At 34.9% G+C, this 27,084-nt stretch overlaps 3 protein-coding genes across 3 annotated transcripts in view; 1 reads left to right on the plus strand and 2 right to left on the minus strand.

The window, feature by feature from the left end:
* Positions 1-149: 149 nt before the first annotated feature.
* On the minus strand, positions 150-18,007 carry LOC105312990 (protein FAM149B1-like). Its single transcript, XM_019997473.1, has 15 exons — positions 17,822-18,007; positions 16,262-16,463; positions 14,854-14,993; positions 14,358-14,624; positions 13,059-13,182; positions 4,041-4,089; positions 3,752-3,864; positions 2,715-2,872; positions 1,910-2,053; positions 1,795-1,849; positions 1,292-1,335; positions 1,165-1,243; positions 927-1,067; positions 681-780; positions 150-414 (listed from the first exon to the last, which is right to left on the minus strand). Exons 1-15 carry the CDS (start codon positions 17,848-17,850, stop codon positions 350-352), a joined length of 1,710 nt encoding a protein of 569 aa, XP_019853032.1. The 5' UTR covers positions 17,851-18,007; the 3' UTR covers positions 150-349.
* Positions 18,008-18,046: 39 nt separating this feature from the next.
* On the plus strand, positions 18,047-23,395 carry LOC100631950 (tumor protein p63-regulated gene 1-like protein). The gene is made up of 4 exons (XM_003387106.3): positions 18,047-18,349; positions 21,332-21,423; positions 22,660-22,833; positions 22,883-23,395. Exons 1-4 carry the CDS (start codon positions 18,089-18,091, stop codon positions 23,241-23,243), a joined length of 888 nt encoding a protein of 295 aa, XP_003387154.1. The 5' UTR covers positions 18,047-18,088; the 3' UTR covers positions 23,244-23,395.
* LOC100632707 (5'-3' exoribonuclease 1-like) overlaps positions 23,291-27,084 on the minus strand; it is a 28,851-nt gene continuing 25,057 nt past the window's right edge. The window contains exons 24-31 of the mRNA XM_019997472.1: positions 26,571-26,703; positions 26,400-26,456; positions 26,206-26,338; positions 25,655-26,062; positions 24,408-25,244; positions 24,309-24,358; positions 23,918-24,100; positions 23,291-23,783 (exon numbers count right to left, since the gene is read on the minus strand). Of these exons, the coding sequence (XP_019853031.1) occupies positions 23,595-23,783; positions 23,918-24,100; positions 24,309-24,358; positions 24,408-25,244; positions 25,655-26,062; positions 26,206-26,338; positions 26,400-26,456; positions 26,571-26,703 (1,990 nt within the window). The 3' untranslated portion in view covers positions 23,291-23,594. The remainder of the gene's footprint in view (positions 23,784-23,917; positions 24,101-24,308; positions 24,359-24,407; positions 25,245-25,654; positions 26,063-26,205; positions 26,339-26,399; positions 26,457-26,570; positions 26,704-27,084) is intronic.

A 27,084-nucleotide genomic window follows, 5' to 3' on the forward strand; every position in this document is an offset into this window, starting at 1 on the left:
TCAAGCTTGTTTTACTTGGCTCTTATTTTTTGTTACTGTTTAACTTGGTGTACTCTATATGACTTTTCTTTGTGTTTATTCATCTTATGCATTGCACACTGGCTGCATACTCTCTGCACATTACCCAAGCAGAAACAAAGAAACAGGTGTATTGTTAAAAATTTAAGCGATTATTGATTAAACTTCACAAATGTCAATTGCTACGTCATGGTCATTCTCTTAGTTTACTCAATACGCACAATAAAAATAATGATTATGACAAGAGCAAATTATATATTAAAAATTCTGATGAGCATGAATATAATAATTTAAACAGAAGTGATGGAGCAATAATGATGACAAAGTATTGTCATTTTACTGGACCGCCTCTTGATGTTAATCTTCCCCGAGACAGGCTAGACTTTGGCTTGGGAGCTACATGTACATAAATAAGAGCTAAATAATATCCAGTCATAAAACTGGAAAATATTATACTTTGGCCCCAGAATTTGGCAACAACCAGAATTTGGCAGCAATCATACTTTGGCAACAGAATTTAAATTGCTGAACAAACTTATTATTGTGGACAAATTAACACATTAAAGTTAATGTTGCTTTCAAGCACCAAAAGTATAGTATACATACAAGTGAAGATTCAGTAAAACATAATTTAATACAATTAAACATGCTAAAAAACTCACATGCAAACATAAGGCGTGAGCGACTATCATGATGAAGGCTTTCGTCCTGTTCTTCCAATAGAGTTAAGTCATTATGAAGACTGGCTGCATGACCTATTACCTATTGACAGAGCAGAAATAAAAACAGTACACACATATGAATCTACATGCATGTATGCATATGAAAATTGATGCCTTGGACTGATAGTCTGATACCAATAATGGCATGTATGATCTTATAATCGCATGTACATGTAATACACTTACTCTAAAGGTCTGTGTAGTGTTAGGTCTACTGTCAGTGTGATTAACAACTGCTAATTGTCTCTGACTATGTCTTCCACCAATTTCATTATTTTCGGCTGCAGCACTAACAATTCGATTAGAAAATGTAACTCTACCTTTCACCTATAAGTACAATACATAGACATAATTATAAAACAACATTTGTAAGAATAGAAAACATACATGTACATGCATGTTATAACGTAAGAATGGTACTCACTCCACTGCTTCTTAGCGGAAAAATTGCTTTATCAGTTTGAGTGACAGATGGGAGTGGAGGAAGCTGAGAATGTCTAACTCTAAGAATAAAATATGAGTTATTTTATGTGCAATAATGGGAAAATTACAATTTTTGTCCTATCAGTCCACTAAAGTCACGAATACCTTCATCCTATGAATAAAAATGCATAATGATAATGAAAATTAGAATTATTTTTTTCAATTTTGGTTCATGCATGTACATCATTCATTAAATTTGTGATACATAAAGTGTACGTACATTGTCACAAAATTATCTGACCAACACTTGCATTTACTATTTCACTTGCAAAAGATATTTCATATTTTTTTGTCTCATAAATTTCATTTACTTAGTAAGTGAATAGTGAGCGCCTATATGCCTATAATCATTTTACTGTTTTGGCCTTCAGATTTTAGAATTGACAAAACATGTAGATTAAAACTAATGTATTATGATAAAAATGATGTTTTATTGAAACTTCAGTTTCAATAAAATCAGTCATGAAAGTATACATGTACATTGTGTCATTAATATAATCTCTAATATGGTACAACAAAGGTGGAACAAAGCCTGTGAGAGGTAAACAAGTTGTATACAGCATGTACTTACTTGCACTGAAGGAAATCCAGGAGTACGAGGGATCTCAAGTGGTTTTAGAGGGTTTCTGTAAAAAGTAATACACAAAGAGCATGTGCTAGTACACAATAAAGACGACATGTAGTACCTTCTGTTTCCAGGCTTCCCTGATATTACCTTCTGATCTTGATTTCTAAGAGGAAGTGGCGTTTGAGAGGATGGGATATTACGAAGGGTTGCTGTACCACGTGATGAAAATAATGAATCATGAAACAGCATACTACCAGTAGCACTAAAATAACACAAATACATATAATGTAAAATAAATGTAGTGCTCTGAGTACAGTTCATTGGCAAAGATATACATGTACATAATACATTTCATTAGTCCAGGACATTCCCGTGCTATGCCATTGTAACTGACAAACACATAAATGTAGCTGACAGTATATGTTTCAATATTACACAAGTACATGTAGCTTTACTATTGGACATGTACTGTATATGTATAAGTATATGCCAGTTAACTTAACAGTGTGTAACAGTAACAAATTAGCAAACCTGACCATATGTTTTGGAATATGTACTGTACATTGTACATGTAGCTCATCAATTTTTTTAATTTGCAGTAGCAGCCACTTTCTTGCAATGAAGCTTGCTGAAAGGAGGGCTGCATGAAATATCTAAGCAAATGGGGACCTGCTTTTAATATACAATTATAATCTACATGCTGTTGTCTCATTTAAAGTAATCTGCTAAACTACAAATTCTTAATTCTTTAGGGAGAGTAAAATGGCAAAGCTAAGCCTTCATAAATTCTGATTCATCAACGTACACTGTACATGTACATGTACCTAAGATATATGTTTAAAGTTTCAATAAAACTGTGTTAAGTGACATGTGCATAAAGAGGTGCATGTAATCAACTGTGTAAGTCAAAATGGCAATAAAACCTGGTTGAAAAGAGGTTTGTAGGTGGTAAAGAAGAGGAAGGAAGTCTTTGCTGAAGAGAAACTGGTTTAATCGTCATCACTTTCTGAAGATTAGGAAGATCAGTTGTATGAGTACCAGATCCAATAAGACTGGGAACCATTGGCTTCTTCTTCATAGACTACCAGAGTAATGAAAATACAAAACGAAAGTTATGTACATTTTTACTCTACATGGAGCATATTACTGTTTACTTGTTACATGTATTGTATGCATTAAATATGACAGGGAATAAAGACAGAAAATTATTAATATTGAAACTGCCTTTGCCAAAATATACACAAACAAGTACATGTACATGTAAACATTGAATAATAATAATAATAATGATAATAACAATAATAATAGTAATAATAATAAATATTATTATGAATTTTAAAGGGCATTATGAACAATTTAGTTAATTCATTGAGTAAGCAATTGGAGGCCAAGAACAAATGGGAATAGACCCCAGATTCAAGGCATCAAAAAACAAGATAGCTAATTTTATAAAAAATTAAGCTTTTAAAATGGGTATTTTAAAAGATTGACAGAAATGTCTCATAGGGAAAAAGGTACATGCATGTACATGTACATGTTTAAAAAGCAAGCCACAACTTAAAAAGCAAAAACTTCCATTGTTTCGCAAAAACACAAATTATATAATTGTTATTTCACAAAAAATTAGATCACATGTATAAAATGAATGTACATGTACGTGCCACATTCAATAATACATTATTACAGAAACATTTAATCTTTTGAAACACAGGAATTTTCCACTGCATAAATTTCCGAGTAATTTTCCTCACGTAATAAGCTATATGTAAAGAGCAAACAGCAAAAAAACATCACCCGCTGCATATACATGTACATTACAGCATATTGAAGTGCTGAAGGAAGCTCAGTCCACAAAACTTCATAAATTTTACATTTACATGTACATAATAATGTCTTGTTTCCTTTTGATTCACATTTTCTACATGTGTATATGTACATGTAAATGTATGGTGATCATTACCTGAATTTGGCCAGTTCTTGGAGGAGGAAGCAACTGCCCTCCTTTACTAGGAAGATAAAGTATAGGCAAATGACTAGAAGGGCCTTCAGAATAGTCACATATGTCATGGTCACCTATATAATGCACTTAGTAAGAGTTGCAAACAATTAAAAATATACAAAAGGATAGGCTACTACAAATACAGTACACTGCATACATGTACATTGTAAGTATTTTCAAATGATTATAATCATAAAGTAATTGTCATACAGTATGTCCCAATTTTAAAATTTCAATGAGTTACTCTTACTTTCAATAGATTTATACTTCAGTAACAATGGTTGCAAAGCAGTTGCTATCTGAAAAAATGAAATGTCAAGACAATACAAAAACAAAGAGATGTAGACATTATCAGAGTGGATAATTATTTATCCACTCCTGACAGTATCCATTCTATAAGAGTAGACAGGCTGGTAAAGGGTCAGGACCAATATGGCATTGCTTTATGTTTATTCTGGGGCTCAGCCAACTAAAATTGATCTTGTCATTCAGGCACTGAAATGACAGTATATTAAAATTATAAGCATCTTTTGTCATTGTCTATCATGTGCTGAGTCAGCAATGAGGCAAAGCCCTTAGTGATTAAGTACTGTATCTCAGTCTCTCTGTACAAATTGTTGAACTATTATTATAGTTAAATTGCCTCATCTTCATTGAAAGCAAGTGCGGTCACAATGAAATACAATGGCATGCAGCTACCAGCAAGTCTGAGCTTATGTATAGCAAATTGTAAGCTAAACCACTGTCCAAAGACTTCTTCAGCAGCAATGAAGTTTAACAACAATCATCTTCATTAATGGTATCACAAAATTAACAGAAAATTAGTATCAAGGTGTAGTGCTCAACATGTTGACAATCCAGATATAAAAAATGTAGCATATGACTGTAGTGTTGTTGATAGTTTTGTATCTCCCATTTTCCTCAGGCTGCTATAGCACTGGCATCCCAAAGTGTCATATGAATAATGGTATTTAAGTGTGCTAATGCATTGTCCCCACAAAACACCAAGTGAAGATAAAGTTAAGATAAGATACTGTACATGTGTACATGTAAGTCAGTTACGGAGAAAGAAATTGAAGTGTTGTATGAGCTGGTTTATGGTTGTGTGAGTATGAAATAGGGACACTGCCTGTAATTTTAATGATGTCATAGTGAATCTAATGTACTGTACAGCCACTTGTTCAATGTGGTTGAGTCCACTTATGAACATAAAATTATTTGGGTCAATTCCAATATTTTACAGTTTAATTATGCATGTCTTTAATCATTATGGAAAGATGAAACCATTTGAAAGCTTGTGACCACACTGTCTTCAACTGTAATATGGCTGAAGATAAAGAAAACACAAGGAGAGAATGCAGACATCCTATGATTATAAAATACAAGAATCGTCAAGTCCAAAAAATTGGCTAAAGGAGACATAAAGGTATCGTTCATCGCTCTCTCACCCAATATTTCATTTAAAGCACTTGAGTCAATTCAAGAATGTATGCCACGCTGTGATATTAAAAATTACAGTGGCACACTATTACAGCAATTTGCAGTTTTTGGCTGAACAAGCACAGTATCAAACTGAGTGCACAATTCTATAGAGTAAATGTGTACTGTGGTTTGAGCAAAAAGTGGACAAACAACAGCATTATCATTTGGACCAGTTTATAAAACTTGATTGGAAAACCATTCAGAGACCATAATAAATAGGATTCTACAAATTAAAAGAGTCCTAAATGAACCTGCTATTTAATGAGGAAAGGCAAAAAAGAGATGCTACAAAAGGATATTTAGAAGCTGTAAGTCTACATCATGCTTCATTTGAAGAATTTATTTTTACCCATCATAATCATTCCTCAGACCTTGTTGTGGGACAGGTCTACTGAAAATAAAGTTACTAGATAGCAAGTGTGATTATAGATGCTATAAGCATTGATGATCCTAATGTTTATTTGAAGAGCAATGGTTTAGGTAGGATGCTAGATTGAAAAAAATGATAATTACATGCAGATGCAGTTGTTTGCATGTTGTATCATGCACATACATGTACACGTACTTTGTATGTTGGACCCTCAAGGAAATTGTCATAGAGAAAATCAAGAAAGATGCAGCTGGGACGTATGCTATTCTTCCAAAGCTGCATATCTTGTTCATTCGGTGCATTGTTCAGAAAATTTTGGTCTACCACATGTAACAGCTACATGTAAGTGATCCTATTTCAATGGACTCAGGCAAAGAAGGTAACAAGGAAGATATAAAACCACTCTATAGCATTTGTACACAAGTTTTAGTTGGTATTAGGGTTGCTTGTGATATCAAAGAACGCCCGTATGAATGGTTCCATCAAGACTGTGTGGGGTTTACAGAACAACCTGCATGGCAATGATGAAGAATGGTACTGTGATCAATGTATATAGGCAATAAAGGCATAGTCTCATGCTCTCTTCCTCTATCATTACTGACTAATAAATTAATAATGTCTTATGTACATTACTAATGTTAGTGATAAGAAGCATATTATCTTAAATTTTCGGTTATTAATATTAATCTTTAGCATGTAGAATCACTTTTATTCTGTTATGCATGCACAATATAAAATAAATTAAGTTAAAGGCATCCACTAACAATTGATTCACCCAAATTGGTTAAAGCACTGCAAACCACAATGCTAAATATTCCTTTGTCAGTTTAAACTTTTTATGCACCCATTAGTCTGTTTTCAAAAAAATTGGCACCCTGGGCTTGACTCTTAGCCTCCTCATTGGTATTTAACCTACATAGGTTATCAGCTGAATGCCACAGAAAGTGATGGTGCCACTCAATCCACTGACTAGCTTACTGCAATTAATCAAAGTGGACTCATCACACTTGATAATATCACCTGTTTTTTTGCAGTAGAGTCAGAGGTCCTGAAACATCTACAGTACATGTATCAGCTAGCCAATGTTCATGAATACACAAATAATAAAACAGATGCTTCTTGACAAAGTATTTAAAAATGAGGAATTTTTTTTTCCACAGAGCTTTTTAAGACATGCAAGTGGTTGAATGTTAATAAGATCTAAATTGTATTCACAAAAGGTTGCAGTCAGGTTATACCAAATAGAGGGAGATTATAGTTATGTCTATTGTGGAAATGCCTAAAAACTGTTGTGTAGCGAGATACAAAAACTGGTTGAGCAAGAAAAAGGGATTAAGTTATTTAAATTCCTTCTAAATGATTAGGAGCGGTGTAAAAATGGACAGCAGTTGTAAGACAAGAGCACTGGCAGCCAAGAAATAGCTACAGAATATGTAATGAGCATTTTAATAATGGTAAGACATTTTTTAAATTAGCCCAACCACCCACTTATTTCATCAACCTTAGGAGAACTTAAGATTGTTCCAACTCATTTTGACTACATTCCTTTTCCCTTGAGATCATACATGCAAGTCTAAAACTCTAGCGACAGTTCTTAAAACTACAATGTTACCACCAAAGACTGTCATTAGCTACATGTATTTTATTGTCACACATGGATATATCAGACGTAGTGACTGATGCAATTGCTGCTGAGTTTGACACTGCTGAGAGAGAAACTGATACACTTTGAGCAACACAGAGATTGATGTAGCTCATATCCTGATCTACTTCATTGTATGCACATCAATCAGTGTAATCAAACTGATTCCCACCTGGTCAATATTCTTATAACTTTGTATGCACAACGAGAAGTGTTACAATGAATATATGCCACTACCTCTTAAGCAGACATTTCCAAATTGCCAAGTGCATGATCATTGATTGTTCAAAACTATTTACTGAAATCCCTTAAGTTTTGATGCTGTGCCAAAACTTACTCAAATTATAAAAAGCACAATACCGCCAAATTTTTGATTGGTATAATAAGATGTGGTACAATTTTGCTCTAGTTCCAATGCTGGGGTGGATGCAATTCTAATAGAAATATGACTCAGTAAAGTAATTTTTAAACCTGGTGACCAAGTACTGGCTGAAAAGGGATTTACTATTGGTGATAACATTGCTTGTTACGAAGTTTCTTTCATTATCCCAGAGTTCACAAAGATGCATGTAGCAACTGACACAAAAGGAAGTAGAGCAGTCTCAGCAAACTAGTAAAGTTTAAAAACAAAGTGGAGCACTTAAAAAACGATCAATATTCTCAGGAACACTGAGTGTGGCAATACTCAAATAATTTTGCTCAAGTGAGCCATCAGGTTGCAACTATTTTGGAGCATGCAAAAATGATGATTCGTTTGGAAGGGAAGCTATATGCAGAAAATAGTAGTGCAGACAGCAATAAATTATTCATAAAGCATGAACGTGTAAGAAAAATGTTAAAAAGGTAACAATAATGAAGCAACTGATCTTTTTTTGCCACGAGCATCCCAGATGCATGAGGATTTTTTAGTAAGGACAGACAAACTAGCAGTTGAAAGCTCTCAGTCTTACTGCTACCACTAAAAGATTTGGTGAGCGATGAACAACAAAATGAACAAAACAAAATGACAAGAACAACAGCCAGTATGACAGAATGGGTAGCGAACCTATGGAATCTCAGGGCACAAAACAGAGTAACTGAAGATAGAGTGACACCACTTTGTAAATTACTTATAATTCTCTTAACTTCTGGCTCTCTTACTTTGTCAGGAAGTAAGGAATGAGCAAAGTTAGGAGTGAGCAATGTGATGAGCATTAGTGTGGAAGCTACAGTTCATGTGTAGTTGCACTCACCAGCATATTGGAGGCCAGCGAAGGATACCAGAGTCCTGGTGAAATGGATAGAGGCCCACCAATCTCATCCATACCCTACCAAGTAGGAAAAGGAGTACATGCATGTGGCTTCCTGCTCTGGTAGGAACATCTTGTGTACAAAAATCAAAACTTTTTATGTTTCGTGATGATATACATGTATACACATTACTAATTTAGTCAAGTGATGATAAACATGATAAGAATAGGCAACTCATGTTTTTACAACCTTAACACATTTTATTTTAGTGTTGCTTTCTTGTTTTGCTTGAAAATTTTGTGTTTCAATGCAACACCTCATTTTTCTGTAATACATGTAGGTAGCAAGAAAGACATCAACTTATATGAAGGGAAGTGGATCCACTCAAAAAAAAAAACTCAAGTGGCTCACACTTAATTTCTTGAAAATGATATTAAATATTATTATTTGTATCACTACTGGATAAGAACATACAATGTACATTTTTAGAATACACAATAACTAGTCCCATGTCCTTCCTCTTCCACATAAGGTCAATCATGAGGAATAACGTTGCAGTAATCTAAGGCAGCAACTCAGACAACCATACAGGCAGAAATGTCACAGCTCAACCACACTGAAGAAGACAGCAGCTTTAAGGCTTGTTCAAAGTGTATACTTAGGTGCAGCTAGATACTCATGGTCCCAGGCTGCAGGAAGATCATACTCTGCAACAGGATCGCGGGTTTCAAGACAAATAAAAAACACAGCAGCTTTGAAGAATGTATCTCACTCCCCACATAACACACACTTACTATAATTATACTACACACTCTATACATTCTTAATTGGTGCATCTGCATGAGCTGTAAGCCTACTATATAGCCTAGAGGACACAGCCCATTTAGCAGGATAACAACAAACTTGTTGGCTTGGGCCCAAATTTTCCGCTTTACGGTACATGAAGGACGTGGATCCAGTCAAGAAAAAAGTAACTCATAAAAATATTAACTATTATTTTTATTTTTATCACTTACTGGATAAGAAGTTAAGAACTTGAGGACACAGTTAGTGTTAGGCCCTCCCCTCCCACAATAGATCACGAGGAATAACGTGTGCAGCAATCTAAGGCAGCAACGTAACCGTAACCAGGATCAAGAGACATTAACAAGCAAAAATGTCACAGTTTAGCTCACCTACCAGTAGTCTTGGCATACCTATACTTGAGATCCCAGGCTGTTGGGGGATTATATACCAAAACAGGATCACAGGTTATAAAAATACAGCAGTTTTGGTCAAGTGGCAAGAGGATCAAGATAGGGCTGTGAGGTATACCTACATTTCTATATACCGAGGTATTACTTTTAGATATAGAAGGTACATGTATATATATAAGTTCCAAAGGTTTTAAATATAGTATCAACTACTAAAACCGAGGTATACCATCAATACCGTAATTAGATACCATAAATAATGGTACAAACGGTGAAGTATGGAAGTTCTTTGGTCTCAGAAAGGACACATAAGGCAAGGTTGTTGATGATGTGATAGCATTCAGTAGGAGTGGCAGAATTGTGACACTAATTAGAGCCACAGCAGCTAGTTTTTCTTTCAGCAAACCTTGAACTTTAAAATCACTTAAGTACAGTACATGCTAACAAGTTCAAAGTTAAAAGACTAATATAAATTATTTTACTAGTTCACTATATTTAGTAATACTGGGGTATTTTGTCAATACTGTACTGAGGTGTCATTTTATTTAATACCTCACAGCCCTAGATCAAGAGAAGCTACATTCTATATTCAAATCCACAGGAGACCTGGCTTACCATTCTGGCAAGACCTTGATCCAAGTTTGGAACTGGTTTGGCAACGCCAGAAGGAGAAAAAGGGCAGAAGGATTAAATACTTGGCTTGACAAATGCTTCACTTTTACTCCAAACTCATTGACAGGTTAGTAAAAAATGTTAAAAAGGCCACATAAAAACACTTCATCATACACACTCTTTCACATTTTTAATTGGTACATCTGAGCTGCAAAACTATAGTATTACAGCTATAACCTGGAGGACACAGCAGGATACCAACAAAACTTTTTGATTTGGGCAACTCACTACAGGGCCATAGTGTAAAAATATACTTCCAGCTGATTTTTATTATGGATCATCACCCTTCTCATTTCCATATGGTGCTGATTATCAGGGACCAGACTATAATAGCTTGGCTCATTTGGTGAAAGGGGATGGGAGCAGCAGCAACAAATACAATCCAACCCTCCACATCAACATCCACAACCAGTCCCACGCCTTCCCAACCAAGCCAACACAAACCTACTGGCTCAACCACGTTCATTGTGCAACGGTTAAACAAGATTAACTAGGGGTGAAGTTGCACTAGTGCACATGCACAATAGGCAGCAATTACATGTAAGTCTTCACACTCTTGGTGGATCAAAGATCTTTGAGAAAGCTAATCTATTGCTTTGGTGAGATGTTAATGGCCGATGAGCGGGAGAAAAACGCCCTGGTGGTGGCAGGGAATGAAAGGACAATACAAGGGAGCACCTGCTGTCTCTAGCGGCAGTAAAGCAAATCATGGACACAATATGAGCTGCTTTAGCCACCAGGGGCCCCCATGCAGTAACAGAAACCATGACTACAACACCAGCACGGATGGTAAGTAAATTGAAGCACACCACACCACAGCACACCTGCCAAAGAGGGGCTGCCCTGTGTGGGGTTCATAATGGAATGATAATTAGGAGAGCTTTAAGGGGGGGATCTGTCATTTTCTCTCGTTCTGCAACTGCTTGCCAATGGTGTGTCTAGTGGTACTCACCGAGTGAGAGATGAGTGACAAGTTGTTGAGCCCTAGCTGTAGAACGTAGCTTAGGTAAGCTTTATTTGTTGAAGTGCCCTCTTTTTTAATTGTAGGTCTAAGGAATGAATTGATGGGCCATGCCAATGCCCAGTTAGTAGGTACTCACTATAAGCACATTTAACACCTGCTCCAACTGGGGTCCTGTGTTCCAAGGGGTCCAGAGCCTTCAGTATTGATGACATTGTAGTCCTCCATTAATGTGGGGCAGTGGGAGTCAATGCCGGAGAGCCACCCAGACAGGGGCTTTGTCCAGTTTACTATAGAGGGACTCTGGAGGGGATTCAGATAGGGTTTGATATTGATAACTAAGGATATGCAACTATCCTTAACTTAGGATAGGCAACTATCCTTAACTCAGGATAGGGTACTACCAATATTGATAACTATGCACATGCGCACATGTGCAGCACTATGACACATGTTCAAAATGGCAGCTGGAAATACAAGACCTCTATTCTTTGTGCCTATTTCTCTGTAGGAGAAGATACATGCATTACTATCTGTAATGAGTGCAGTGCTTATATATGTATTTCTCGTGGTGGTAGAAGTACAAAAAGTTATGATACCAGCAATCTTTTGTTTCATTTACGAATGAAGCATTAAAGCAGTTTAAGAAGTACGAAGCAGAAAAGAAACATGTACCTGCAACAGGACAGTCAGTACTCCCCAAGACTAATCAGTTATCACTAGAGTCGAGTATTGAGTTCTGGCATGTCTGGGATATCAATAACCATCGCGTGCAGCATATTCATTAACAAGTTAGTGAAATGGTCTCTATTGACAGTCAGCCGTTTTTAATAGTCACTGATGTACATGTAGGTATTTGGTTCGTTTACTGAAAGCAATGGAAAGCAGATATTCCCTTCCAAGTCATAAGTACATGCACTTCACAGAAACAGTAATGCCAAGGATTCATAAAGGCATTGAAAGAGAAATAAGGAAGGAAATAGCTGGTATTAAGTGGTTCAGCTTTACCACTGATATATGGAGTACCTCTGTTAGCAATGATTCCTTGCTGAGCCTAACAGCCCACTGGCTTAACAAAAACTTCGAAAGAATGTCTGCTGTACTTAATGCCCAGACTTACATGAGGCACACCCATGAGAATATATTGATTGATATCACCTACAATTTTCTCTAACAATGTACTTTATAGCTTCCTTATTCATTTTCCATTGAATCTTGCCATCAAAAATGGTAATCAACTGTCACACGTATAAGTATACTGTAAGTCACAAAAATAATGATCAAACAGTAGGCTTCTCCATTCACACACATGTACATGTACATGTACCAATTAAGTTTATTTTAATGACATGCAATTTTGTAAAAATGCTTAATTCATTAAAATGAATTTGCTATTTCAATAATTAATCACTTCACAAAAGCAATTCATGCAGGTAGAGAATGGCTAATAAAATTTCAGTGCTCCATCAAAAATTAAACGACATGTAGTCTATACTATAATTACTATTTATAATAAAAGTGTACTCATAGCCACTGTAGAAATTTTGCAATGGAACACTGGTCCTGAACCTCATAATGCAAGGGCGTAATCCATCTCACCACATGTACATGTATATTTACAGTTGCAAACACTGTATTCATTACATCAAGTACATGTACAATGTACGAATTAATACAAGCACCAACTAATACATGCAAGCATTTATATGACCATGTACCTCACTCCACAATTGATCAAATAAAATACTGATAACAGTATCACGAATACATTCACTAGGTGTCACTGGTGGAAGATAATGCAAGTGATGACGACGAGATGCACCTTCAATCCCCTCTTTAGAACTAAACATTATACAATAGGAAAGTATAATAATGTAATGTACATGTAAGTGTACATGTACATGTAAATAACAAAAACAAAGCTACTAAAAACACATAAATGTAATATCGAGAACCTTACGTTAATGAGAAGGATATACAGTACATGATAATCATGTTTATGCTTATTGCCATTAAAAAGCATGCACATTTTAAACGCATGTTACAATAATGCACAATTTCATAAAACAGTACATATGCATGCATATGTACATGCATGTGCATGAAAGTATGTTTCACTTCAAAGATGCATAAAACATGCATTTAATTAACTTCTTCAAAAATCTATAAAAAAGTGCATAAAAATTAAGTACCAGTTTCAAAAAACATGCATAAAATAAATTGCTAGTAAAAGATTAGTGAAAACATGTTCATGCAGTTTTTGAAAAATTACATGCTGTACATGTGCATGTATGTAGTCAATAGTAAAGTAATGAATAACCTTATTAATTTAACTTAATTGATTTAAGATGATTCAACTTGATATTATTAATAATTTACTATACTTTTGACAAAAATAATTATTTTAATTATAAAGGGACTGGGAGGGTTTCCTGTTGACTTTAGGCCATAATGGGAGGTATTGCCACCATAGGTGGTATAACAAAAAAGTGCCCACTTTACAAACTAGACAGGGGCATATTACACGGGTGCATGTACATGTAAGTTGCAACACTTTATAAACCTAATTGTTTTTGGACAGGGAATCAGGGCCACTATAGAAGGGTGACCTTATTATCTATCATACATAACACTGTTGTGTTTATACAAAAATTTTAATTTTGCTTTTTACGTTAAAATCAAATAAAAACATGCATACTTGCACATGACTTAAAACAAGTTACAGAGTGTAACTCATGTTTGGGACTAAAACACAAGTAAAATGTGTTGAAAATTTCTTAATGTTGCATATACACAATGTACATGTACATGTATTAACAGTATAGTTGTACATAAAACATGACTGCAATGCAGAAAATACTATTTGAAATCCATTAAATTGTACATGTATATCTTCTATACAACATGCAAAAAGACAAAATCTGTATTTTTTCATGGTGTAGGACCTGCTCAAGTTACATGTACATACAGTATGTACAAGTACAATGTACATTTTACATGTAGAAATCAAAACTTACTCAGTACTATAAGCAAAGTATTCCTCAACAATTCCATCACAAAAAATAATTTCTTCATAATGAAGACCAGGATTGTCATTAGGAGGGGAACCTGTTGTGCAAGGAGGAGCTGGTAAAACATTCAGCCTTTGGCCACTAATGGCTAAACAATTTTGATTTTCCACTGCTAGTGGAGTATCGATAGATAAAGAGTCTTCATCAGTAATCACAGGATCTACAATCTCTGTTCCATCATCTAATGAATCAAGCAAGTGCACACCAGTTAACCTGCAAATGATGACCAGAATTACACATATTATGTAGTACATGTACAGTATACATGTACATGCATCTTACCTACATGTACACAATTTGTACATGCATGCATGTATACATTTATACACACAAATTCACGAGGTGAATTTTTTTGTTGTGTGCATCTACTATTGTGTATTTGTTTTTTAGCCAACCTCATTAAAGTACATGTAAATGTGCACAAATGTGTGCATCCGAATACCTGAAATGAGGAAAGTTAGTGCTCCATTCAGCACACTCTCTGTCAACAGGTTCCTGTCCAGTGGGACAACCATCATAAAGAGCACGATCAATAGCATCGAACATTTGACCCACAGTTTCACCAGCAATACGATCAAGAACCTGAAATGATGAAAAAAACAAAAATATACACTACATAATCACACAGCCACATGTACATATATTTTGTACATGTACTAAATGATCTTCTTGTCAGACAATATACATATACAAGTACAGAATATTCACACATAAAATTCTCAAAATAGTAATTTTGCTGAATATTTACAAAAACTAGACGAATGTAAAACATTAAAGGGGCGAACCTATACGCAAGCAAAGCAATGTACATACAATAGATCTCGACAGACTGCAACACTCATGAATGATTGTGTAACTTAAGTACATGTAGCTCAGAACTTGATGGAGTGAGTGTGGTTCTTGATCTGGCTTCAGTTGTCATTAAAGTTAAAGTTTAATATTTAGGAAGCAATAAAGACACATGTACATGTAGCTATAAAAGCAGTAACTGCAGAAATAATATGGCTATAAATAGGCAACTGTAGCAACGTAGTCCAAGTTAGTTCAGGCTGCGATTGACATTCACTTAATTGGAGTCATTATGAATAAAGATGCTTTCTTAACCTTCCTTGCTCAATTGGGAGTTGGGACACTGGACAGTAGCACGAGTCAAGTTAGTCTATTATATCAACAAGGATGAGTTTAATAGTTACTATAACCTTGTCTGGCTGTTGGAGAAGCCTTTAAACAGAATCTCTTGTCTTATTTTGCAGCTAGGAAACTCATAACTTCTTCCTGTGTGTTGGTCGCCATTTTATTTTTTTGCGACCACTCTCACTTTTAATGAAATATTGAAAACTGATTTGCTAATGCATAGCATATACCGTATTACGTGTGCATACATAATACATATGTGGGGCTCACTTAGGCTCGCCCCAATTATTTAGTTTTCCTAAGCCATTCTTAATTTCAAGCCATCATTAGTAAAGAGGCAATGAAGGCCTATAGCTGTGACAGTATGCAAGTACAGTGTAGATGTACATACATGTACATGTATACATAAATATGTACATTGTACATGTACACCGTAGAAGTAAATATACACGTACACACATGTTGCAATACAACTGCAGGTGCAGGTAAACATCAGTACTTAACAATAAAACATCAAAAAGTACAGTAACAAAGTTTGTCCCTCATCAAAAAACAAAAAGCTTATATTACATGTGCATGCACATACCAATACATGTACATGTACATATGTGTATGCAACAAGTATAGCACACACATGGTGTCAGCCCTATTACTGTAGGTACTGTTGGCATTACGAGTGTAATACTACAGTACATACACATTGTAACTGAACTTACACCTTCATCTTCTCCCCAAGAGCAAAAAGAACTTCTTCCAGTAAGCGTAGCATCACTCCATTGGTTAGGAGCTACCTGAGGTGTTGGTGTATCACTACCAGACCATGTGTCTTCATCTCCTTCACTGCTTAACTGATCAGACAAATAGAGACCAGTTGATGTCAATTGACGAAGATCAGTATGAGATGGCAAGGCGGGGATACTACATAATTGAATCATACAGCACATAAAATAAACACACAACGATATAAACTGATTAAGACATACATACAAATGTAAAGAGATGAGACGTAATATTTAGAAAGTTAAACATACATGTACATGTACATGCTACATGTATAAAACAACTGTACTGACATTGTACATTGTACATCTAAATGTACTATGAATAACAAACAAATTCGTGTACAGTACCAGGGCTGGGACGAAGGTCACTTTGCAACTTTCCAAGTTTCAACATAAAAAATTAGAAGCCTTCGAAAGTTTAATTGCACACTTGCTTCAAAGGTTTATTGTCTCCTTTGAATGGCAGCACTTCGAATGAAGCTTCAAACCTTTGAAAGCTTCACCCCAGCTCTATACAGTACATCAGAGAGTAAATGGGTATTACAGGCCATTTTTGTAATAATTATACATTAGTACAAAAGTTGGGCTTAATTGCAAGAACAATCTTTGCACAGTAGTATATCAGAGAGTAAATGGTTATTACAGGCCATTTTTGTAATAATTGCACATTAGTACAAAAGTTGGGAATCTTTGCCAAATCTTGGAAAGTACCAAACTGACATACATGTATGTGTTGTACATGAAGGGTCAGAAATTATATAATGCAACATTGCAAATGGAAAGGGAATTTCTCATGTGGCGAATGCACCATGGCCATGGTTATAATTTTTTAATATTTAAAAAAATTTTTTTGTTCTCAAAATTTGCAAATTTGCAAAAATTTAGGGACACAAATTTCTAGCTGTTTATTTCCAGGAATGTTGCATTTCTAAGATATTGTGGAATTAATTTTTATGAAAACACTGCAACACTGGCAATTGAGATGCAGAATTTTGCACTGGGAAATATCTGTAATGCAGCCAGAAACAAGACTACAAAATATTTCATTGCAAAAATAAACTGAATACAGAATAAGATTAACATACATGTACATACAACATATGCATAATAGTACCTTAATTAAGGAAACAAACTACATGTGCATGTATAATACACATAATTGAATGATTATAATTTTAGCTCTCAGTTGACTTTGCACATGGGCACTGCATTGTTACATGCACACAAAGGCAGATCTATTATGAGTTATGATACTAAGCTAGTGTACCAAATCCTATTCCGTTTCAATGTACATGTACATGTACATACATGTACATATACAACATTAGGCCCAGCGAATAGCGTAAGAGACCTATTGGAAGTTCACCTTCAATTACATATGTCCATCCATTAAACTCTTAATAGTAAATTAATGAAAGTTACTGTAAGGGACATGTACGACACAATGTTTGTGTCATCTTGTAAAATAAACATAACAAAAATACTGGGACTAACAAGGCACTAAGATTAGATCTTGTTGACATTAGCTATCTCTTGAAAGAGTTAAGGAAGAACAATTCATGTTAGAACTTCGTTTAGACTTGGAGTAGCACAACTTTGAACTTTGTTTGTTTATCACTCGTTGTATCCACCTCTTTTATACCGCCATCCCCAGAATGAGAAATTGAGAATTAGAATTGTCACTGAAACCCAGCCCACAAAAAATCTCATCACGCCCATCACGTGAATGACTCATGACTGGCAGTGGCGCTTGTTTTTGTAATGGCTGACAGTGAAGTTCCAACCGAGATCTCTTTGGAGGACGCTTCTTCTGATACAAACGTGACTCCTCCTGTATTGGACGTTTCGTCTAATACTTCCACTGCTGAGGGTGCAACTGCTGCCGCAAATGACGAGGCTACGGATGAAAAGGAGACTAGTGTGCTCAAACCTGTAGCAGAAACTATACCAGGTCTTAACTCTATGATGAGTGAGTGGCAAGTATCTTCTCTTCCTGAATATAAACAGTTTTTTTCGACTGAGGTATTAACTTAATTTTTTATTAATTTTGTGCATGTCCCCACTCCTATGACATTCATTGTTTCTTCTTTGACATTGACATTCTGGGTGAAAGAGACAGATTATTAGTTGTATTAATTTTTTACTGTTGTTATGCATGTATTATCGTATATGTAGTGCTATTGTATATGTAGTATAATTAATATTAACTGTCATGGTTAATGCTGGTGGTAAATGTGCTAAATGAGCTTTCTGGCAGTTTATTTTGGCAATAATTTTCACAATCGTTATGTATATTCAAGAATAGATAATAATTATCAACTCTTGGTATATTGTAATGATCTTGTGGTCAATTTCATTGATAAAATACCATATAGCAGGAAATTCTCATTGCCAGAAACTTTTGTTATCTTTCCAAGCAGGCTTTACAAGATATTTTCGTTGACTTTATTTTCGTTTTGCCTGACATAAATCTTCACTGCCACACCCATTTAATTAGTACCACGTGTATGGTTTAAGATGGAAGTATGTCTATGGTTCCGTATGGTTCGCCATGGTTACCACATTTTTAAAGACATTTGGAGTCCATCAGTTGGAGAAGAACTGCCTTTTGTGTCAATCCTGATGAAGCCACAGATCTGCCATGGGTCAAATTTTAGTTAGATTAAAGTTTCATTGTCTTAAAATTTTGTTCAAATATTTGGGCTAACGAAACAAACGAAAATTAGCACCAAATGAAAGTTTCCTGCTATACGGTATAGGTGTAGCAGGAAATTTGGGAGGGAGTTAAATTTGGCATATTGCTAAATTTTGGTAATTGGCAAATTTTATTTTGCAAGTGTATGGCCACATGCCATTTAGTGCTGAAACGAATAGTGAGATTTTTGAATATTCGTTTGTTTATAATTTTTATAGCAATATTTGAATATTTTTTTGCTATTTGAATAGAATTATTAATGGTTATTGCAATAATTCTTTGGCTTTCTTAGTCAGTTTTTTGGTTAGCAACTTGCTTAATACTGATGCTATAGCCATGGAAGTGGGTCTCAATCTCTAAGAAGCCCTGTTGGGATTATTTTGATGAGATTAATACCAAAAAGCTAGTTTTTAATCATTCAGCAATAATAGTTAAAATATTCGAATAGTGGAAAATACTATTCGTTTCATCACTAATGCCATTGAACATGTGCATAATGGCTTGAAATGGCTGATTTTTATCTTGGCAAATGGCTAGAAAGTGTCAAATTTGCCAAATTTAACTCCCTCCAAAATTTCTCGCTGTACGGTAATTAATATGGTTGCGGTTGCTTTTGTTATTTTCGTGATTTTTTTACCACCACCAATGCCATTCTATTGTGCATAATTTGTATCGTGTTATTCAAAAAATGTCTTCAAATTTGTCAAACATTTTTTGTGACTAACAAAAGTTATTTGTTCCTTGTGGGTAGTATGAAGATTTATAACACAAGTAACAAAAATTACTTTTATTCACGAAAATCAATTTTTAACAGAAAATTAAGTTATTTACAAAATTTTTGACTAACAAAAAATTTGGAGCTGTTCAGTACATGTACATGTACATACTATGTATAGACTAATTTTTGAGAACTTTTTTTTAAAAAACATAATTTTGTACCTTGAAAATTTCAACGTACATGTATGTATAAATTACAATTACACGTGATGTAGCCATGGGCTTGTCCATTATACAAGCCTATATTGTATGTGACACCTAAGTAAATTAATAAACTACATCTCTGTATTTCATGCAATTTGAATTATTTATGCTGACATCTAATCAAACATACATGTACATGTACCTTGGTTTTCATTTATATTGTAAGAGTATATGTAAGTTAGGATACTTTGTCATGGGGCTATTCTACCGCTCTTGATAAAGGAATGAGAAATCTGTGTCCATCATGGTGCCATGTTTAGAATAGCCCCAACTAGTAGTCCTTCTTTTTTAATTATAACTTTCTAACTGTAGCATGTACAGGACTGAGACCAAGACAAGTCAATTCAGCATAAAAATCTCTTAGTTACAGTAGATAGGTTAGATGAAAAACGTTGGTAAATTATTATTCTTCCTGGGGGCCAGTATAGCCCAGAATTACCAATCACTTTGTGTACAATTTTTACAGAACTTATAGTGAACTTTGCCTGTATAAGGATGAATAGATAGAGTAGACAGCGAGGCTTGGAAATTGGGACAGATTTTATTGGGTTTCAAGCAGCAAGAGAATGCAAAGAAACACTGTCTAAGGCTTCTCCAAAAGCATTAGAAGGTAGTGTGTACATGTATATATTGAGAAAAGATAAACGCTATCGATGGTTTTGTGATAATGAAAATAATCATAAAACAATTTTTACTGAACTTTTTTACTGTCAATTTCAAAATTGAAGCACACTATGGAGAAGCGCTTAGGCAAGCCCTCGCACCATACTGACCATAGGCGATATCTTTTCTATTGTAGTTTAGCACCTCTCGGAGCTACATGTACATTTATGCTTTGGTTATGATTTTTTTTCATATATTACATTTTCATGTACACATGATCCTTGTTTTTGTGTGGTTTAAGATAAAACAGTGAAATTATCCTTGAAGATTAGTGTGAGATTTACAAGTCATAATTTATACATATGTGTATACAATAATGTAAAGGCTTTTATTTTAAAAGTATACATGTTGCAAATATAAAATGAATGTGCATTTTTCATAATAATTATATTACAGGCACTACATGTGCTTCTACATTTTTTGAGTAGTAGATGCTCGAAATCTCCTGTCATTATAATTGCTTAGTGGGATCACTGGTGTTAATTGACGAAGTTCAGCAATTTCTTGTGTCTTTCTGCTAATTTTCAGGCCTGTTATGCTTTTATTACTCTGATGCACTTGTTTGTTAACAAGCTGCATATCAATCATTAAATTATATGTAATTAATTATATAATTTTTGAAATTAATTGGTATCAATTTCTTTTTTGTTATTGTTTATCTGTAGGATGAGAGTATGTTTGTTGCAGCTGTTTCTGCTATTAAAGCACGACTTGATGAAAATGACAGTAATATTCGTAAGGCTTGGCTACTGACAGAGTAAGTACATGTACTGTAAAATCATTGTTAATTACTGCTGCTTCAGCCTGTTTGTGTTATCCATTTAATAAGAGTATTGCAAGTGTAAAAGTGTTTTTAAAGCATGCATATAGCTAAAATTCATTGTTATACTCGCTAAGGTTGTTTCTACCATCTAATTCTTTTTTTTTACTTTTTGGAGAAGTCTTCAGGTACTTGTACATTGAATAATCTATGTTAACCCTTTAATGCTGAATGACTTTCCTGTACGTCAATAACATGAATAGGTGTAGTATATTATACATTTTTTGTTATTTTCTCTTTTATTCATGACAATATAACATTCTAGAAAGCTTAAGTAACTTCTCCTTTCATCTTTCTAACATATATAACATTGTCAAAGACTCAAAACACAGTATATAGGTAGAAAAGTACACTAGCGTGGCTCCGACAGTTGAAAACGATCAGTGGCCAAGGTAAGTAACCTAGAAAATGACAAAACAACAATAGACAGAATGTTTAGACTTACCTTTGGCTTGTGAAATCCTCTAGAAATGAGAAGAAAAGGCAAGCGACTCGAGAGAGCTGCTTTGCCTAACATTTCAATGGAGAAAAGCGGTGGGTGTGGCCACATTTTGCTTGGCAACCATGGCTCCTTGACGAGTCACAGTAGCGTTTCTACTCAAAGCATCTTCTCCACTGACTTCTGCCTGTTCTCCACTGACTTCTGCCTCTTCATTCTTCATATCATGCTTACCAGGTCCTGCTGAACGTGATAGAACTCTCTCTTTTGCTTCGCCAAGTCTGTGTAGTTAAAAAAAGCGGTGAGTATCTTCACAATAGACGCTCCATTGCTTTATGCTGCTTCATTTACTATATACATGTACTTCTTCTATCTAAGGATAAACATGCCATAAAGGCTGCTAGCAAGCTTCAAGTCTTGCTGGACAAGATCTTGAGAGATACATGTATGCATTGCTGAACTAGTACTAACAAGAAATTATTTTTTATCAAAATTAATTTTGATGTTAAAGGGTTAAAATGCAACCATTTTGTTTTCCTGTAGTACACGCAACTACATAAGAGTTGTAGTTGTCTAACTTGTCTTGTACTGTATCTGACATACATGTACATGTACAATACATGAAAGATATACAATGTACACATGTACATGTAGCACAATAATGAAAGCAATGGGGTTTCATATGAGTTCCTCATCCTACTTCTTTGATATTGATTATTGTTATCTGTCATTAGAATTGATCACTGGGACCTGGAGAAGGAAAGAATTGTTGTATTGACAGATAATAATCTGATTTCTGTTAAATACAATTTCATTCAGCAACTGGTAGACGAGCTTAAGTTTATTCCTTTGGCCTACATTAGGGAAATTCATGTGGGAGATTTTAAATATACATATTCTTATGGCTAGTAAGTGAAATATTATTTTTGATGATTATTGCTTTTGATACTATTTTAGTGCAAGGAAGGGTAAAGGATTAAAGATAGTTTGGGGACAGGAGCCGATTAGCTTCTGGACAAAATGGAATCCAGTCAGCTCTTCTGTTCCTTATGTCACTTTTGCCTCTCACATTTTGGTCATAAATAAGAAAATACAAGATCCTAAGCTCACGCTTGACACAGCAATTGATCCAATTGAAAGTGCCATATTAGAGTTTAGGGAGAAGGCAAAAACTACTGAATCGCCACCTCCGTCTTTACCAGAATTCAAGAAAATCGAAGGGGATATCGTGATTGATTATTATCTTGGTGTGTCTGCTATGATCCATAACCAGAGTTATCTTGGATTTTTTAAGAAGCGAGGGGCTATTAACTGGTGATGTTGTGTTTCTATGAATGAGAGTGTTAACTATAATAAATCCTGATATTTTATTTGCTATAGTTGTAATGACATGTACTTATACTTGTCACAATGTGTATTCTTTATTTTAAAAGTTGTTACTCAATAATTGTGTCATTATTTTGAGCAGCACAACTGTGGATAAACTGTCATGCATAAATAAGCCTAAGTGATCTAGGCACAATTTATACCTATACATTATTGTTAGTTATGTGCAATGTTCAATAGAGGTGGTTTTCAAAAATTAATTCTTAATTATAAAGAAAATAATTATTTTTTTTAATAGTGAAGATCACATCAAGTGATACTTAATATGCAAAATTGCAATAGCTTAGATGTCAGGAATTATAGTGCCAACCACATGTGGAGTCTCCTCTTTAGATGAAATTGTGGCCTCAATAGCCTCTACTTCTTTTGCTTCTACACGACTTGGTGTATTGTAATGTTGAGTCATTGGGCGTTCCTCATCTTCCTGAGAAGGAATATGAGATGACAACTTAGCGCCATGTTTTAATAAGACCTAAAGTAATTAAAAGAACTTCTGTAATAGTGACTAAAAATATTCCATTAAAGTCAATATGTAGTATTGCAGGAATAACAATCATTACACTGACAGCTCAACAAGACTCGAACACACTACTAAAAAAATATTACCTGTGGTGGAGTGAAAGGAATGGAATGTGGATTTAGAGATGATCTATATGGTGGTATTGAAGGACCACGTGGATGTGGAGCATTAATTATTGGAACTGTAGGTGGTGCCTTAAAATAATAAGGAGGTTGTAATGGAGGATGCTGCCACATTGTAGGATAGGCATGAGATACTGGACGTAATTCCTGAATTATAAAAAAAGCATTCAATGCATGCATGCCCTGATTAGATAAGACAATATACATGTACACATAAAGGCAAATACGAAATATTAAACTTCACAATTAATGGCATGAAATGAGGTGCCAGTAATGAAATGAGGCACATGAAACTGTGATGGGGGCATAATGTAAAACATCGGAAAAAAAATTACTAGTTTCACCCAATACTCACCATTGGATTAGTATATGGCCTGTATGGCACATATGGCCTGACAGAATGGTCTACAAGGAATAAATGCAATTATAGAGCATACGCTGATCAAGTGCATACTTGGAGGATGCTGAGACGATATGCCTGTAACAGGAAAACCAGTACTCATGATTGGACCATTGGGATATGAGTAGACACCACCACTTGGTCCTCTAGGTCTGGGTGGTTGCAATTTTGGCTGACTTTGTGTCTGTGAGAAGTGAGCAAAAGGTTTCTGCATTTGCTGTGTAGGAGATATGCCTAAAAGGCTTTTTAGATTGACTTCTTGCTGTTTCTTTTCAGAAGAAAATGTTGGTACTGCTGGATCATTTTTATCAGATTCATGATGAGCAAAAACTGCAGCAACTGATGGAGCAAAAGTGGAAACATTAGAAGAACCAGATGACACTGGATTTTTTGATGCATGTACATGTATATTTTGGCTGGTATTAGCTTCAGCACTTGCATCAAATACAGCTGCAACTGAAGGGGCAAAGGAAGATGAAAACTTGATGAAACCAGAATGCTTTGTAACAGAGGGTGTGCATTCAGCAGTATCTTCCTTATGATACTTGTCTGATGAGAGCGGAACTGTTTTGAGTTCTTTCAGGTTAAATATAGCAGCCACAGATGGCGATAAAGAAGTACTAGTTGCAGAATCCTGATTACATGTACTGCTTAGGGCTGGATCGGAAATGGTTAGAGGAGAAATATCCGGACTAGAATCATTTATACTAGTAGTCATAGCACTGCCGTGTAATTCTAAATCTTTGTCAGACAAATTATTAATCATGACAGGATGAGGCACATTAGTGCCAAGAGATTGTTGAGGAGGACGAGACATTTCAAGAGGTGTAACTAAACGAGGGGCAGAACTTGGATTGTCCATTGATTTCCTCATTAGATCGAATTCAGAAGCTAAATTTGTATAGGTATGAATGAAAGTAAAATTTATGGTATAGGAACAAGCACATGTACATGTAGAAAAGTGTATGCAACTACATGTATATATAGTAATACTGTATTTAAGTGTAAGTACCATATAGCTTAATATTTTCGTGGGTCAGATATTTTCGTAGATTGCTCCTAGTGGGGCAATTTGTGGTTTAATTTTCATGGTTGACAGTTTACATAGCCTATAAGGGATGGCACTTCAATGATTTCGTGGGTTTAAAATTCTTGGGCAGCCCATAACCACGAAAACCACGAAAACCACGAAATTCACACTCCACGAAAATTTCAAGCTATAAAGTATCCAAAAATATACAAATGAGAAGTACATGTATACACATGTACACATACAAGTAGTTTGTGAACATGCCATTTACCTTTAGTCACGTTTTCTTTTCTTTTAGCCAATATCTTCTTTCCTTCATTTCTAGAACTTAATGCTAAAGTTCTACCTTCCATACTTCTTGTTCCAACGAAATCTTTTGCACGAGAAAATGGCTTGACTTCATTATATGACCTGCTTCGGTTCGATTTAGAGGAAGTTACATCAGAGTAACTAGGAGGCATAACAGGTTTATCAGAAACAGGTCCACTAGAGTGTGTATAACTGCTGGTTGAATGACCCATGGGTTTACTCTCATTTTCCCATCTTTTGCCATATGATAAATTTAAGAGGCAAGAAGGAGGTAAATGATATGCTTTTGCACCTGAACAACGAAGTGATAAACCTCCAAGAAACTCCTCATCAAAAATGACTTCATACAATGTCTTATTATCTTTTCCATCTGCATAAGAACAACATTACATCATATGAACATAAAATAAAACAATGAATTTGATAAACTTCATGAGGTTAAACTCATAAAATTGTGTAAAGAAAAAAATTGTATCTGACTAAGTGCACAAGTGTTAATAATTTTTATTATACCTCCTGATATTCCAGTCACAGTGCCCCTTAAACCAAAAGGAACCACTCCATTACTAGCAACATTAACTACTCGATCAAACAGGTAATAATCAGAATGCTCGTCTGGTATCAAACCTCCCTGGTGATCACCTGGCTAAGATGAGACAATTAGGGAAAACAACACAATTTAAAGTTACAAATACATGTAAGATTACTTTGTAAAGTTGAGATGGATTGTATTTCAATGTAAGAAACTTCTTTGATTTCAAAACCTAAAAATTGTAGATCAAATAATCAAAAAATACATTGATCATGCATACATGTATGTTCATGTACACATACATGCATGCACAGGTAAGTAGATTGCTGTATAGCTAATAATGTACCTTAACAGAATTAACTGATTTTTCAATGTTTTCAATATGGAAAGTATTAAGAGTATCACTACCACATTCCACTGGAGTTAGGTCATTGATAGGAAGAGACTTAAGCCACTCTTTAACACAAGCTATTGATTCACTAAATAAATGAATAGTTTTTAAAGAATCAAATACATGTACGTAGATATGCTAATGCACAAAAAATACTGTCACTCCTACAATTATTTAGGGTCTTAAACACATGTACATGTACATGCATACATGTTGGTACACAAGAGTCCATGGACTCCTGAGGTACATCATAGCCACAGTCTGTCACAATCAACAAAAAGACACAACTTAACATTTCAATAGTTCTATAGATGTACATGTGTACATCTAGATTAAGACGACTGAAGTAGAATTAACAATACAAATACAATAGCTGATTGGCATTCAGTGACATCATCATGCATTCAAGTACACCAGGGCTCTTGTGTACACATAATAATACAAATTGTTTTGGAAGTATGTGGATGCA

This window comes from Amphimedon queenslandica, unplaced genomic scaffold (genome assembly GCF_000090795.2).
Source record: "Amphimedon queenslandica unplaced genomic scaffold, v1.1 AMPQUscaffold_13369, whole genome shotgun sequence".
Classification (NCBI taxonomy): domain Eukaryota; kingdom Metazoa; phylum Porifera; class Demospongiae; order Haplosclerida; family Niphatidae; genus Amphimedon; species Amphimedon queenslandica.

Bases quoted from the DNA above. Each gene is read 5' to 3' on its own strand.
- LOC105312990 (XM_019997473.1), bottom strand. From the start codon at position 17,850: ATGTCAACAAGATCTAATCTTAGTGCCTT. The intron at 1,068-1,164 runs GTGAGTACCATT...TTGTACTTATAG, and splicing joins TTCCGCTAAGAAGCAGTGGA to GTGAAAGGTAGAGTTACATT. The intron at 781-926 runs GTAAGTGTATTA...CTCTGTCAATAG, and splicing joins ACACTACACAGACCTTTAGA to GTAATAGGTCATGCAGCCAG.
- LOC100631950 (XM_003387106.3), top strand. From the start codon at position 18,089: ATGGCTGACAGTGAAGTTCCAACCGAGATCTCTTTGGAGGACGCTTCT. The intron at 21,424-22,659 runs GTAAGTACATGT...ATCTGTCATTAG, and splicing joins AAGGCTTGGCTACTGACAGA to AATTGATCACTGGGACCTGG. The intron at 22,834-22,882 runs GTAAGTGAAATA...ATACTATTTTAG, and splicing joins TATACATATTCTTATGGCTA to TGCAAGGAAGGGTAAAGGAT.